This window comes from Polyodon spathula, chromosome 4 (assembly GCF_017654505.1).
Source record: "Polyodon spathula isolate WHYD16114869_AA chromosome 4, ASM1765450v1, whole genome shotgun sequence".
Classification (NCBI taxonomy): domain Eukaryota; kingdom Metazoa; phylum Chordata; class Actinopteri; order Acipenseriformes; family Polyodontidae; genus Polyodon; species Polyodon spathula.
The window spans coordinates 21,395,911-21,411,700 of NC_054537.1; the positions used below are offsets into that span (position 1 = coordinate 21,395,911).

General features: G+C 35.9%; 1 protein-coding gene across 1 annotated transcript in view; it reads left to right on the forward strand.

The window, feature by feature from the left end:
• Positions 1–15,790, forward strand: part of LOC121313813 (parathyroid hormone/parathyroid hormone-related peptide receptor-like) — a 128,521-nt gene that overhangs the window by 89,621 nt on the left and 23,110 nt on the right. Inside the window, exons 3-5 of the mRNA XM_041246608.1 lie at positions 1,588–1,698; positions 9,708–9,832; positions 14,580–14,674. Coding sequence (XP_041102542.1) covers positions 1,588–1,698; positions 9,708–9,832; positions 14,580–14,674 — 331 coding nt within the window. The remainder of the gene's footprint in view (positions 1–1,587; positions 1,699–9,707; positions 9,833–14,579; positions 14,675–15,790) is intronic.

A 15,790-nucleotide genomic window follows, 5' to 3' on the forward strand; every position in this document is an offset into this window, starting at 1 on the left:
ATCCTCCATTTATTTTAGGGACAGTTATGGCTACACCTGACAATCACTTAGATGATTAAAGGTGGATAATTAAAGGTATTTTATCTATAGACACTTCTGACGCTGGTTTGAGATCAACAGGACGATGACAGCTTTGAGGTTTCTGTGACATACAGTATTCAAACATTGCAAATGGAATGAAAAGGTGGTACTAGTGTATGTATGGGTTTCTGATTATGCAGCTGATAGTTGATTGTTTGTTCCCGGCTATTGCAAAATATATTTGTCATAAGTCAATATGTCAGATTCTCACATAGAAATCTGTAAAAAGAAACAAACAAAACAATAAAACTAATAGACTTTGACAAACTCATATGAACAATGGCAGAAAACCATATGATAATACTTGTAATCTTACACTTCATCAAAATCCAGTTTACCAAGGCAAGCTCAGTATATTAACTATATGTGTTTTTTTTTTTTTCAACTACTGAAGTCTGTGAATAATGAATTCAGCAGGAGATCAATACAGTAATAGACTTTTAGGGATCGGTGAACCACAGCACCATTCAAAATAGTGACAAGAGTTCATTTGGTCAAAGATATTCCTTATGACTTTTCTTTTTTACCTATGCTATAAAAAAAGGCACTTTATAAAGCTGTTGCGCTCTTGCATGCTTCTCATCTACTGTTTCTTTTTAATTATACAGTTTAAAATAGTGCATACAATGTTTTGTGCTATAGCTTTATATTATTATTATTATTATTATTATAGCTGTACAGTATTTGATTTAAATTGACAGCATGTTAATTTTGATTAGAAAATAACATAAAGGAGTCCATTTAAATAATTTAAATTCAGGTGCACCTGCTGCCCCATATACACTTGCATCTGACACAAAAAAGAAATCCCCCTCAATGATATCTAATGTATCTTAAAAAAATAAAAATAAAATTGCCAACTCATTCAACAAGACCCTATGTACTCTGTCAACTAATACAGTAAGCACATCATCCTGGAGCTATTTTACATGTGAGTCAATGGAGTGGAATCTAAAGGTGTAAAACAATTATCAAAAAAGGAAATGCAATAGAGCCAATGGGTTTTATTTTGTCCTGCTGCCTTCTCTTACTCTTAAGATAACACATTATGTATTTTCCAAACTGTTACCATCAACATCTACTTGTTTCTTCTTGACAATAGCTGTACTTTCACACAATAAGTGTGGGTACCTTCCCTTATTATGCCCTTTCCCCCTCAAATGTGGACTTCATCATGTTGCTTAAAACAGTTTAGGACGCTTGTGAACTTGTAAGCATTGAGCCCTGGTTGTTTAAAGCATTCCCACTCCCTGTACTATAGTACTTGAGGAGGTGGAGAATAGAACAACAATACTGACTGCAAACAAAAAAAGTGAGTGGTCTAATCAGGTAACAATATAAGGGAGTTCGTTCACAAGCTGATTTGAGCAGTTATCCTCAATGGACTAACCTGTTTCTTGGAAATCTTATTTTCTTCAAGATTGCTTTCTGCTGCTTTAAATGCTAAGAGTGATTTCATACCTGTTTCCCAATCTCAATGGACTCTTTCTTTTTTTTTTTTTTCAGATGGCCTCTGTCTGCCTGAGTGGGATGGCATTGTTTGTTGGCCTGAAGGCCTGGCTGGCAAGACTGTCTCAGCTCCATGTCCTGAGTACATTTATGACTTCAATCACAAAGGTAAGGTTGGCTGCACTGACAGACAGATCAAATTTTTTTTTTAAATTATTTTATGACTCACCTGTTTACCCTTTAGTTTTGTTTTAAAAAGACAATGCTTACATTATAAAATCGCAAAACACAAAATTATTTATTGTGCTGGTGCAACAAGTGAGTCCATAGTGTGTGGCTCCAAACAGATTTCCACAAACCACAGATTGCATAATGAAAATAGTATCCTTTGATTAATTTATGAGCTTAACATTGTATCTATTAAATAAGAACAAAAAACACTTCATTAGACACTGACTAGCTCACCATGATAAATCTTTACACTAAAATGAAACATAACAGTTAATGTAATTTGTGAATTTGTATGAGTGGTATGACTAAGAAATTGTTTATTTTTCTTTTGAAACTTTATTACCCAACTAGGTTATAGATAATCACAACAGCTTTTTACAAATTATCTTTTTTTTTTTTTCTTAAAATACTTAGAATAGCTGGTTGCAGGCTTCAGTACGATTTGTATCTGATTTCTTCTGTCATCTCTTTCAAGCATCAAAATAAATTGTACAGTACATTGCAATTGTCGACAGGCCATCTCATTTGAATTCTGCTCAAATTCACACACACACACACACCCCATGTATATGATATCACACAAAACAATAGTTGTAATTTATTTATAATAAAAAAGACATACCATTTGTGTTCTTGTTGCCCCGGTTACTAGTTATTGCTGCATTTCCACACTGACAAATTACCAGCTGTGCACTTCCTCCATAACCCAATCAATTATAATGTAGCAAGTCTGAAAACTGCTGGCACAGTGTGTTGTGTGTTTTCATTATTGTTTCAAGTTTTCTTTTTACTGGTACTTTAATTACATGCTCTCCTGTTTGTATGATATGACACTTCCAGAGATTATTTTCTGCACAGGAACAGTTTTCAAAGGAAAGCAGCTATGGTGAGTGCTGTGTGCAGTGACCACGATTAGATCTTGTTAAATCCTACACTATATTTTTTTTTCAGGGGGAATATCTCTTGAAAACTGCAATTTGTCGACCTGCAGTTCATTTAAGGATCCATTAATATTTATTGGATTTACAGACTCTTAAAATAGCCATACCTCATCTGTAAATCACATGCACTTGCACTGGTGTCAGGTGCCTTCAATTACACTATGTAACACAATTTTTGTTCCTGGGTAGTAAGTGTTATTTCCTAATTGCTTATGCCCCAAAAGTATAGAAAATGGCTATTATTCCTCACAAACTTTGCTTTTGTGACCAGGACAGTGATATTTTGAAATGTACCTATTTTCCAGAACATTCCAGATAGACTCACTGCTGAGTAAACTTGGAGTAACTTCTAGAACTTTCCAGTAATATAAATAGTAGTATAAATACAAGGGCCTGAAGCCCATCAGTTCAGTTTAGTTCCAGCTGCCTAAGTGGATACATATCTGCATTTTTCTGAGATGGCAGCAAGAGTCTGCAATGAGGCTGAGTTTCCCTGCTATCTTTGCCTTTGGGACAGCAGGGACACCAAGGCACACTACCACAGGCGGGACTGGCCACAGCAGACCAAGTTCTCTGTGGGGAGGAACAACGTCAAGTGGGAGCCATTGGTGGACCCCTGGAAGGTGCTGATGCCACCAATGCACATCAAATTGGGCCTTATGAAACAATTTGTCAGAGCTCTAGATAAGAAGTCAGCAGCCTTCAAGTACCTTCAAGACTTCTTCCCTAAGCTGTCTGAGGCAAAGGTCAAAGCCGGTGTCTTCGTCGGACCACAGATAAAAAAGATCCTGGAGTGCAATGAATTCCCCAAGAAGCTCACTAGTAAGGAGAAAGCGGCTTGGAACAGCTTTGTTGCAGTGGTTCAGGGCTTCCTGGGCAATCACAAGGCCGGAAACTGTGGAGCTGGTTGAGACTCTGGTGAAGAACTACGGCACAATGGGCTGTAGGATGTCCCTCAAAGTCCATATCCTTGATGCTCATCTTGATAAATTCAAGGAGAACATGGGAGCGTACTCGGAGGAGTAAGGCGAGCGCTTCCACCAGGATATACTGGACTTTGAATGCCGCTACCAAGGACAGTATAACGAGAACATGATGGGAGACTACATTTGGGGGCTAATTCGTGAAAGTGATTTACAGTATAATTGTAAATCTCGAAAAACTACTCACTTCTAAATCTTTTGTAGTCATTTTTGTATTACTTTAGTATAAATACATGTTAATTTGGATTCATATGTTGTTTTTTTCTGACTTTATGTGAACGAAAAGACTGTTTTCTCATTGGAAACAGGTACATTTCAAAATATCACTGTCCTGGTCACAAAAGCAAAGTTTGTGGGGAATAATAGCCATTTTCTATACTTTTGAGGCATAAGCAATTAGGAAATAACACTTACTACCCAGGAACCAAAAAAAAAAAAAAAAAAATTGTTACACGGTGTTATCTGACCACAAGTGGTTTACATTAACCTTTTCACATACAGCGACCCTTAGTTGGTTTACTTCCTGCCTCCTATCAAAATAATGGAGGATACATGTAATGTTCACACTTTAACACCCCTGACCTTCCAAATACCATCTTGCAATAGAACGATATAACTCAGCATGTACAAATTAAAATGAGGTCAAAAGAAGCATGATACAAGAGATCATGTAAAATTTGCAGATGGTGAATGTGAAAGTTAATACCTGAGACTCAAAGGGGTGGTCGGGGGAGGGGCTATAATCACACATGGCTACTGACCAGGGATGGTTTTCATTAAAGATGGTTTTTATCAAAACTACTTTTTGAATTTTTATGAATGTACAGTTTGCACTATTTTAACAGACTTGTTTACACTGTAAATGATGGTGTTTAGGATATTTAATTATTATTACCGTGTGCAGACATTTCTATTTATGTATTTATTTTGTATAATTGACTTGCTTTATGCCTTCCATTTTGTTTATTGAACTGTATCCTGTTCTAACACATTATTCGTGGTAAGCAGTCTATACTTTATGTTGACGTGTCTTCTTTCTCTAACCTGATATGCTAGTAAATTCAGAATGTCCCAGTTATTCTGAGGCTGTGTTTCAATGAGTGGCACAATCAATGCCCTGAGCTTTAACCCTTTCCTGCCGGAATAGAATGACCATGAATGGGCACGAATATGACCACTTTGTGTTTTAGTGCTTGTAATTTGGCAAACTTAAATCAGAAATTAAATATATCCACAGAAAGGCCATAAGTATGTGTTTCCAATGATGAAATGTATTGTGTTGTGGAATGTATATATGTTTTTATATATAAGCTCTGCTTCCCAAATCATAAAAAAACATTAATAATAAATAATATTTGTAAAAACTGCCAATTTGACACAAAAAAAATAGGATGTTAAAGTTGAAAAGATTTATGAGACTTAAAAAAAAAAAAAAATTAGATTTCAAATGTTTTTTGAGCTACCATGTATGGTAAAATGCACGAAAACTGCCCTGTTTGCAACACTGTCAGCTTTTTTTAGTCCAGATTGAGCAAAATATCAGAAAGTACATTGCCAAATCTTATGTAAATCCTTTTAACCTTGAACTGTGTCAATAAATACAAGTCATTTATACAGTTGTTTTTATTACATCTTCAATAATATTGCATTATGAAGACAAAATCATATTTATATACAACAGCTATACCATTCAATATAACCAGGTGACAGGGATTATTGAATGGTGACATCAGGCTAGGAAAGAATGCAGACCATAGACAGGAACTTAGGTGAAACACGCCCGCTGTATTTTTATTTAAACAAACACAAATAAAAAGATTTTGACAAAACCAAACACTTTTACAAAAACAAAAGGGCACGTTGGCCAAAATAAAAGTTTGAAACAAAGTACAAAGAAAAACTGTTCAGGCTGGGCAGAGCCTTCACTGAACTTTAATAACTCCGGCAACACAAAAAGAAAACACTCACTCACTCTCAATCCTTCCCCCAAAAACACTGCCCAGTACAGCTATACTGCAGGTTTTTTATATCCGTGACCAAGGGATTGACCAGCTATCAGTTATCGGATTATCAAATTTTGCACAGGTTTAAGAAGGATAAGTCACGCATCCTCACAAGGTATTTAAAAACCAAACTAAATAATAACAAATAATGATGGACGGCACCTCGCTCATCCTATATAAAAATACATAAATCATAACAGTAATACAAAATACAAACTATACACAGGGGCCGGAGGGTACCCCGATCTAGAACAAACAAACAAACAAACAAACATTAAATCAGCAGGGCTCTTCGACCCTGCCCAAACCACTATAGCAAAATAACAACAACCACAAAAAAGTCTATAAAAGAACAAACTATAACACAAAAAACTCTACAGGTGGTAATAAAGCAGTAAAGCTATACTGGGGTACTGCAATAAGTGTGGCCACCACTGTAACCAAACAAACAAATAAATAAATGCATTTCATTTTTGGCATATAAACATAATATACTGTTTATTTCTTGACTTTCAATATTTTTGCATTATGAAAAGAAAATTACACATATAGAATTAAATGTAACCACGGTTAATCAACAAAAACAAACAAAAAAAAGTTCATAGAAAAACAAACTATTTAATGTTAAAGCAGTAAATGTAAAAATAATGGGGTGATGCAATAAATCTGGCCACCAAACACATTAATACAAGTGGTGTGGTGTATGTCTCCTTTATTTCAGTCTTGTCCTGTTCTACTCCAAAATACATGCTGATAGATGTGTTTCCTGTATGTGGTGTTTTTGAAGCATATCATCAAAATTGGCATGTCGGGATACCATTTGTTTTATTGCTAGTGCCAAGCCTTATTCAATGAGAAGGCTCAGAAAGACTGATTTGATTGCCCCATGGCATATTATTGCCGTGAGACATCCTGGAAGAGAGATCGCATCATGTAGGTGTAGGTTGTGATGTTTGCAGGAGGTCATCAGGGAGCAGAAGGGTATTGTAATCAAATGTTTTATTAAGTGTTGAAATGCAAACAAATAAAGAAAGAAAAAAATATTTACAAAAATATCTTCCAGCAAAATATTGCATGGACAGTTTTGCTTTTTTTTTCCTTAAAGAAAAAAAAAACTACAAAAAAATCGCAGTCCCTCAATATCTAGGTCAATGCAGCGCGCCTAACTCAGCCCTCTAGCCGTTCTTCTAAATAACAAATTTCTCCCCTTATATAGCTGGTACTAGGATATCCAGGATATACCAACAAGTACCAAAATAATTTAGACATGTCTAAAATTTCTGCCTTATTAAATTACAATTTCAATATTTTCATTTTGACATTAAAAGACAAATATCTTTAATTTAATTGCACCAGAATAATTAGTAAAAAGGATTTACCTTAGTTTATTTCATGTTACACCCCTTCTGTCCAACAATGAACTGCCCCTTACCAAAGGTGCTCAGTAATACAGTCATCTAACAATCACTCTATCCAAGATGGCGTCTCCCTAATGCAGTCAGTTTGCTTTTTAAAACAACAGGCATGAACATTTCAGAAAACAAACTAAGTTAAGAAATCATTTCCCTCAATAACCCCAATTCCATTCTTTCCTCTTAATAAATGTGTCTTCAGAAGTTAATAAATAGCGATTTAGAAGATGTAATCGTTTGGGTAACTAGGAAACGCATTTCGTAGGAGATGTGCACGTCTCCATTGAAGTAACGTTTACCCAGGGCTGGCTTAGTGGAAGGCGGCGACCTAGGGCCCCCCACCTAAGGGGGCCTTGCGCATGTCATAAATTGTATGTCGTCTTCAGAGTCGAAACAGTCTCGCACAAGTATTATGTCGGCCCATCGCAAGTATGTGTTGGTCCATTGTAAAAGGAAAATTAAAAATATAAAGAAATTCCAGTCAAGCAGCAACAAGGAGCTCTGCTGCTGTATCTAGACAAACCGCCCAATAAAAATCCGATTCAAACTTCACAATAAGCATCTCCAAAATATTGAGTTCTGCTAACCAACATAGCATTACCACATTTGCACTTTCTGACTGGCAAACTGATCGTGAGTGTACTCGATCGTAAGAAATTTAGGTAACGCTTTATATTGTGTGGCATAAATTAATAGTAACTAGATATGTAATTGCATATTAAATTAATGTTGAAGTAATATTTAATAAATATGCAATTGCATGCTAAATTAATATTTAATATATATGTAATTGCATATTAAATTTACATAAGATTATTCCTTGTTACTTTCCATTAACATTTACAGTGGCTCTCAAAAGTATTCCCCCCCCTTGGATTTTTCCACATTTTGCCATATTCTCTCCATTTCTTAATAATGGATTTTATAGTGCTCTAGGGGATATTCAATGCCTTGGAAATGTTCTTACATCCTACCCCTGATTGGTGCTTTTGAAGTACCTTATTCTGGATTTGCTTTGAATGTTCTTTCATCTTCATAATGTAGTTTTTGTTAGGAAATGTACTAACCAACTGTGGGACCTCCCATAGACAGGTGTAGTTAACCTGAAATCATGTGAAATACCTTAACTGCACACAGGTGGACTCCATTCAACTAATTATGTGACTTCTAAAGACAATTGGTTGCACCAGAGCTTATTTAGGGGTGACATGGCAAAGGGAGTGAATACTTATGCAATCAATTATTTTCTGTTTTATATTTTAATTTAGAACAATTTGTAGATTTTATTTTTCAATTTGACATTATGGACTTTTTTGTGTTGATCAGTGGCAAAAACTCCTAATTATATCCCTTTTGTTTCCATGTTGTAACACAGTAAAATGTGGAAAAGTCCAAGGGGGGTGAATCCTTTTGAGAGCCACTGCAAGTCAGATTAACTGTATTTTCAATAAGGATATGTATGGCTGCGATATGCAATTACATTTTCAATCTACATTTTGTTAACATTTAGCAAGAAACCAGCTATTGCATATCTATAACATTTTTAAAATGCAATTGCATATCTATTTAATATTTAATATTAATTTATACCACACCATATAAAGCGTTACCAAAATGTATTTTTAAAAATGCAACATGTAAGGGTTAGCTGTCCGACAGGCTCCTGCCTAGGGCCCCACACAGACTATGGCCGGCCCTGCGTTTACTCCAATGCCTATCAATGTAAAATTTGTATTATTAACTTTCTTTTACCAAACCCGCACTGAAATTAAAGCGGTCCGGCACATTGTGATTCTACTGTTTTATGCACTACAATGACTAAAGCTACCAACCGTCACGATTTTTTTGGGATAGCCCCCTTTTTTAGGTAGCATGTCCCGGTGTCCACACAAGTTTCCTACAATCTTACTTTTGTCCCACTTTTGGCTAGTTGTCCCATTTTTGTCCAGTTTTTATTGAACACCTTTAATTAAGCACCATCCTAATGGACTGAGGTAAATCTAAAACTACTGAAATCCCAAGACACTTTGCGACAGGACAGGTTTTTAAAATTGCCCCTAAACTGAAAGAAATGAATTTGTAAATGAAGTGTAAACATTTTCTAAATTGATAGTGTTTAATTATCGTGCAGTAGCCTGATGATATAATTGTCTTTTACCAAATTCAAAAAAGCAAAATGTATCTTGAATATTTTTATTTCCATTATGTATTTTTATATCGGAGCTCAGATATAAAATAAAATGCAGAACAACAATTACAGAGAGTAAATATTAGTTGACTTCAGCACACAGCACAGCTCTGAAGAAAAAAAAGAAAAAAAAAATAATAATTTCAACTATCAGTTCCTGGCAGTGGCTCTTGTAGACAAGCTTCGCACAAAAAAAAATATATCATTAAGCTGAGGTGAGAAAGGGTTTTCATTGAAAGAACACTGGGTAACCTCTATTGCAAATGATAACATATCCAGGTTTTAATCTTCGGAAAATTTGTCGCTTTAGCCATGACAGATTAGAATAACTCCTGATTGTGCTTTGGATGAGTGTGATCCAGATTCACAAATTTACAGAATACATAAAAGTTGTTTTCTCATTCTGATTTTTCTATCAGGTCGTGCCTATCGGCGGTGTGACATGAATGGTAGCTGGGAGCTTGCTCCAAGCAACAACAGGACTTGGGCAAATTATACAGAGTGTGCCAAGTTCCTCACGCACTACAACCAGAACCATGAGAAGGTAAAATTTATGGTGCCAACATGATTGAGTAACTTCACATGTGTCCAGTCTGTCAAGAGACAAACTAGACCTGACTTTTTACTGTTGTATAACATTATTTTGTACATGGAGATAATATTACAGTACTTGGTGTTTACAGTCACCAGAACACTATGTTGCTGTGGAAAATGTATTCACCACAGAGCAAATACCCCAAAGAATATACCTGTGATCATAAGGATTTCTTTGTGGAAGACAACAAAAGAAAGAAGGTACAATTGAAGTGTGCAAGTACTATAAAAAAAAACCCAAAACAACAATTTTATACAGTATATAAAAAGCAAAATGCCCAAAAAACAAACAAAAAAAACCCAAACAATTTACATATAACTCAAAAATATCTAAAAATAAGCACAGAAAAATGAAGAAACTGAAAAAAAAAAAGTGGTCGTTATAAGCTACTTTGCAGCCAACACAGTTTATGGCAGTATTACATTGTAATTGCATTCATTTAACTGCTGTTGACATCATTGGAACATATATTATTATTAATGGTCTAATAAAATGTAGCTACATTGTATAATTGTAAAAGAAAACTAAATCAAATGTTTGGTTTTTTACATGAATGCTTAGGAATAGACAAAAACAAAAAAGGCACTGCTGGGAATACCACAAACTCATTAAAATAAATCACACCACAGGAAGTCCAAAGTATTGGACATTACTTTAGATGATTGCAAGCCACAACATGGTAGCACTGAGCACTGCACTACAGCAACACCTCTGCAAGCTATTTAATGTCCACCACTATATCACCTATAAACATATAAACTGGAAGACATGACAAGACCCCTTGATGTCTTCAGTATCTTCCATGACAGCAGGTATTTTGGCAGGTGTTTTCTTTGATTTTGGCGTGCAGTGGTACGTGGTTTACACATGTACAGTTCCTAAGTAGTTTGTATTCATGACATTGTGCTGGATATTGTAATGGCTTATATCCCTGATGGACCAATCATCATGCAGCATTCTAACAATCCGTTTTATAAACAAATTCTACCCATATGATCACGAGTTACATGAGAATCTATCTGTGTGTGTGTGTGTGTATATATATATATATATATATATATATATACACACACACACACACACACACACACTGTATCTCATCAGACAGTGTACTGGAGCTAATTTAACTTAGATGTAATGTGATATAGTGGTGGACATTAAATAGCTTGCAGAGGTGTTGTACAGTGCAGTGCTCAGTGCTACCATGTTGTAGCTTGCAATCGTCTAAAGCAGGGGTTTCCAAACTTAAGCTGCATACCCCATTCCAGATAACATAGTCCACCGCGTACCCCCAACTGAGATAGGGTCATATTATATATATATATATAGATATATATATATCTATATATATCTCGATATATAAGAATATATATATATATTATATAATGATTATATCATATACACACACACACACATACGGTACAATAACTCGATACAAAGCGCACAATCACATATACAATACAATTATTATGACATTATTATTAGAAACAATAAATTGAATCCTGCGTGCTGGTCTCAATCAATTAACACACAACCTAGTTTTAAAATGGCAGTCATGTATTTTTGTTAATAAAAAATATGTACAGAAAAAGGATGCAAAGAAAAGTATACTATTCATGCATTTCTAGCTAACCTTTGTAATACGAAAATACATTTTACATTGAGTCATGCAGGCCTATTGATGGTAATTAAAAATAATAGTAAAATGCTTACCTACAGTGTGATGGATGTCCCTGCTTGTTATCACACAAATCACTGATGGCAGGGAAAGTTGGAGATAGCTTTAGTCTCAAGTCATTTTCGACGTTTAATCTCTGTTGGTACTTGGTCTTGATCAATGTGAGGGCAGAGAGTCCAGTCTCGCAAAGGTACATTGTGGAGAAGGGCATCAGAAACTTGACAGCTCATTTTGACAGGTCCGGGTAATCTTCCATCCTTTGCACCCAAAAGTCTGCCAAGGGTTTGCGTGCAAACTGTAATTTAAGGCCACCGTCAGAAGAGAGAGCTAAAAGTTTCTCCTGCTCACGCACCGACAGATGAGGAATTTGGAGAGATTCAGACACCTCAAATGGACAGCCAGCGAATATCAGTGTGCAATAGTAGCATTGAATGGTCACTTCCCATTTCATCACACAGAGTAACAAAGATTCTTGAATTTAGAAGCAGTCTTGATGAAGTTAAATATTTTTACCGCATTGTTTAACGCGGACGTTAAGTTGTCGTGCATTTTTTTGGCAGCAAGGGCCTCTCTGTGGATTCTGTTGCTACAGCCTGGATGCATACCATGACTCCACTGTGTTTACCCGTCATTGATTTGGCCCCATCGGTGCAAATCCCTACACAGCGGGACCAGTCAATTCTGTGCTCACACAAGAAGTTATCAAACAATAAGTAAATGTCTTCTCCTGTTGTTCGGGTAGGCACAGGACAACAAAGCAAAAAATCTTCATGCATGGTACTTTCGTGCATGTAACGAACATAAACCAAAAGATTAGCTAGGCTACCTAGATCCATGGACTCATCTATCTGCAGAAAATAATAGACTCTGTTTCTAATGCGATTCACAAGCTGAGAAAATACATTTTCAGCCATATCGCAACACAGTATTATCGGAGAGGGGTATGGTATCAAGTTTTTTTTTTTTTTTTTTTTTTTTTTTTTTTTTTTGCTTTTTCACCGAGCATGCATCTCACCATGTCTTTTGCAGCAGATATAATTAAATCTTCTGCAACAGTGTGTGGTTTCCCTGTTTTAGCCATTCTGCAACTCACTAGGTATGCAGCTTGAAGTGCATTTATATTTCCAATGCAAGAATTCAGTTGCATAATTTTTTTGCTGGTTTTTAGCTCTTCCAATTTGCGTTTAAAAAACTGAGCCAATTTGTCTTTCATTTGGTTGTGTTTAGTCTCCAGATACCAGTGAAGAAGAAATGGTTTAAGTCTGCTATTTGATAAAACTTCACAGCATAGGACACACTGTTGTTGAGGATATCCAGCGTCCCCAGTCCATGTAAATCCAAGTTCAATGTAACTTTCATCATACTTGTGTTTTTTTGACACCCTTTCTTTGTCCTGCTCTGTCTCACACTTCCCAGGTTGAACTTGTAGATCGTGCAAGGCCTCCTCTGCATTCACACCGCTACAATCAGCAGTTGTAGTTGAATCAGCTGAAACTGTGGCTGCACTGGACTCCTGCTGATCCCTATGTATTCCACCCTTTCCTAATTTACCAGACTTTAGCCAACGATCCATATTTTTTCTCTGAACTGAAAACAAAAAGTCTTAAACTCTTTCACACTAGGCCTACAGTGCGTAGCAGCTTGTAAAAATGAGGCAAAGTAGTCTGCAAGGCATTCTTTTTGGCCATGCAGTCTGTATTCTGAAATGAACCAATAATCGGGTAATTGCAAAAAACAAGACTTCTCAATTGGCTGGCACAAACGCACACAGAGAAGGGATTAGAGCTCAGCCAAGTATTGTTAAAATAAATAAATAAATAAAATACAATTAAAAACAAAGCTTTGTTTGAGATTGTTTTCATATATATATATATATATATATATATATATATATATATATATATATATATATATATATATATATATATATAGTAACCTTTTGCTCGCCACAGAGGCTCTCACGGGTTCTTCTCCCTTCTGAATCACGACCCAACACACAGGATTGTACTGAAACAGCGCTCACGCACACTTTTAATAAACACAAAATGAAAAAAACACAAAACAAACACCTAGCTCCTATTTGGAGCACTCACTAAACATAAACAGGAACCTAACTATCACGCAGGACGGCTAAACCGTTTACCTGCCACAAACATTCAAAAACACACCCTCACACAATACCTCAATACGACTGCTCACTCACACAGTCGGGCTCTTCTCTCAGCAGCAGCCTGGAACAGACTGGCTGCCTCTCTTAAATACCCTGCACCTGGCTCTAATTTACAATTACCACCAGGTGCAGGGGATTACTAAACAATAAAACAATTACACAATTAAACCCCATAACACCCAAATGTGCATTCTCACAAGGTTTTTAGCAGGGAAGGATTTTAACCCCCTCCCTGCTATCTCACAATATATATATATATATATATAATATATATAATATATATATATATATATATATATATATATATATATATATATATATATATATATATATATATATATATATATATATATTACAAGTCTCCTCCAGTGAGAAATCCCATCGAAGGAAAAATGAAGACAGCAACTCCCGTTATAATTAAGTCCACATCACAAAGGAATTCTCAATCAAAGCAATAGTCTTTATTTAAACATATTAAAACCACAACAATGGCTTACGCGTTTCGACCCGTAGGTCTGCCTCAGAGCACAATAGATATTCTGAACAAAGGAGCCATCTCCCTCTAAACAGCATCAAGAGCAATCATAATACATTTCAGCTGGTCATTCACTCACACATGTTAAAAATCAACACTACCGTTTGTGGGGAATAGCAATCAATTAACTCCAAACATTTTACAACTATCATAGAATTTGATTATTTTTACAATTAGAGTATAAGTGATATAGTCACAGGAATATTCTTCTGGGGTTTTTGGGTGTTTAGGCTCCCATAGACTCTCTTTTTTCAGTTTCTATTGTACCTGTTATTTTGTGTTGGTTATTTTCTTTCTCTCTCTTCCCCTGTAGGAAGTCTTTGACCGCCTGTATTTGATTTACACTGTGGGTTACTCTGTCTCGTTGGGATCGTTAATGGTTGCTGTTGTCATCCTGGGCTATTTTAGGTAAGTCTAATCTGCAGTAGCTGTTGTTGTCTAGGAGAAGATTTATAACTAATCAGCCAATAATTAAATTTCAGTTAGTCTCAGGGACCACTTACAGGACATTTTAATTTTGCTAGTTAAAGCTCCATGGAGATGAAGGCTTTAAGGTCCTCAGTTTACTGGGGCTGTAATCTCTACCGGCAGTATCCAAGTGAAGGTGACGTATATTTGTTCCCTTGGGCACTGTTAGAGTGCTATAAAGGTTGCCAGGGCTTTTGAATTAGGATTTCTAGTGATTTGGTGTCCATGATACTTACATATGTGACACAACTGAAGCAAGTCCATGTTATTGATCTCAGTACTTCTGGACCTAAATTTATGAAATATGAGAGAAATTTTCTTTTTCAAAAGTGTACATATTGTGACATAGAAGAGGGAAGGTCTGCACTTGGGTGCACATGTGTGGTGGGTGATGAAAATTGTGTTTAATTGTTTAATTGAGTGATTGAGGTAGAACAAAGGATGAATGTTTGATGTGGGTTGTGTAGTTGAGTGTTTGGAAGGAGAGTGAGTTAACTCTGTGTAAAGCATGTGTAAGGAGAGCAATTCAATAAAAACGCAGGTTTACCAGTAAACTGACCTGTGTTATTGACAAAGTTCAGATTTGCAATTTGGTTACGGTTATTTGGTTTTTACAGTGGAACGAGCTTAGCTTGTCCTGTTGGTAGAGAGCGGACAATGTGTTGAGTTATGTCCTCAGAAATGGATCAGGTGTTTGTTTGGTCTATCTTATTTTGTTTGTAAATAAACATATACTACAGTGTTTTCAGTTTATTCATTTTGGTTTTGTTTGATTATTACAAGCAACACTTCTTCACAATATTCACATGTGGAAGGGTGTGGGTATTCACTGACATGGGATAAAGTATATTTGCAAACACCGCACAGGTGCCCAGTTTTATTTATCTTTTTTTTCCCCAAGTAATTTATTTTAGCCCGCTGAGGGTGCAGTTGTCCGTGACCTGAATATCAGCAATGGTAGACAGGTCCACAGAAATACCCACAGGTAAACAGGCACACTGGAGCATTCACAGGTGCTTTAAAATAATAATAACAAAATGCAAAATCAAAAAGAGA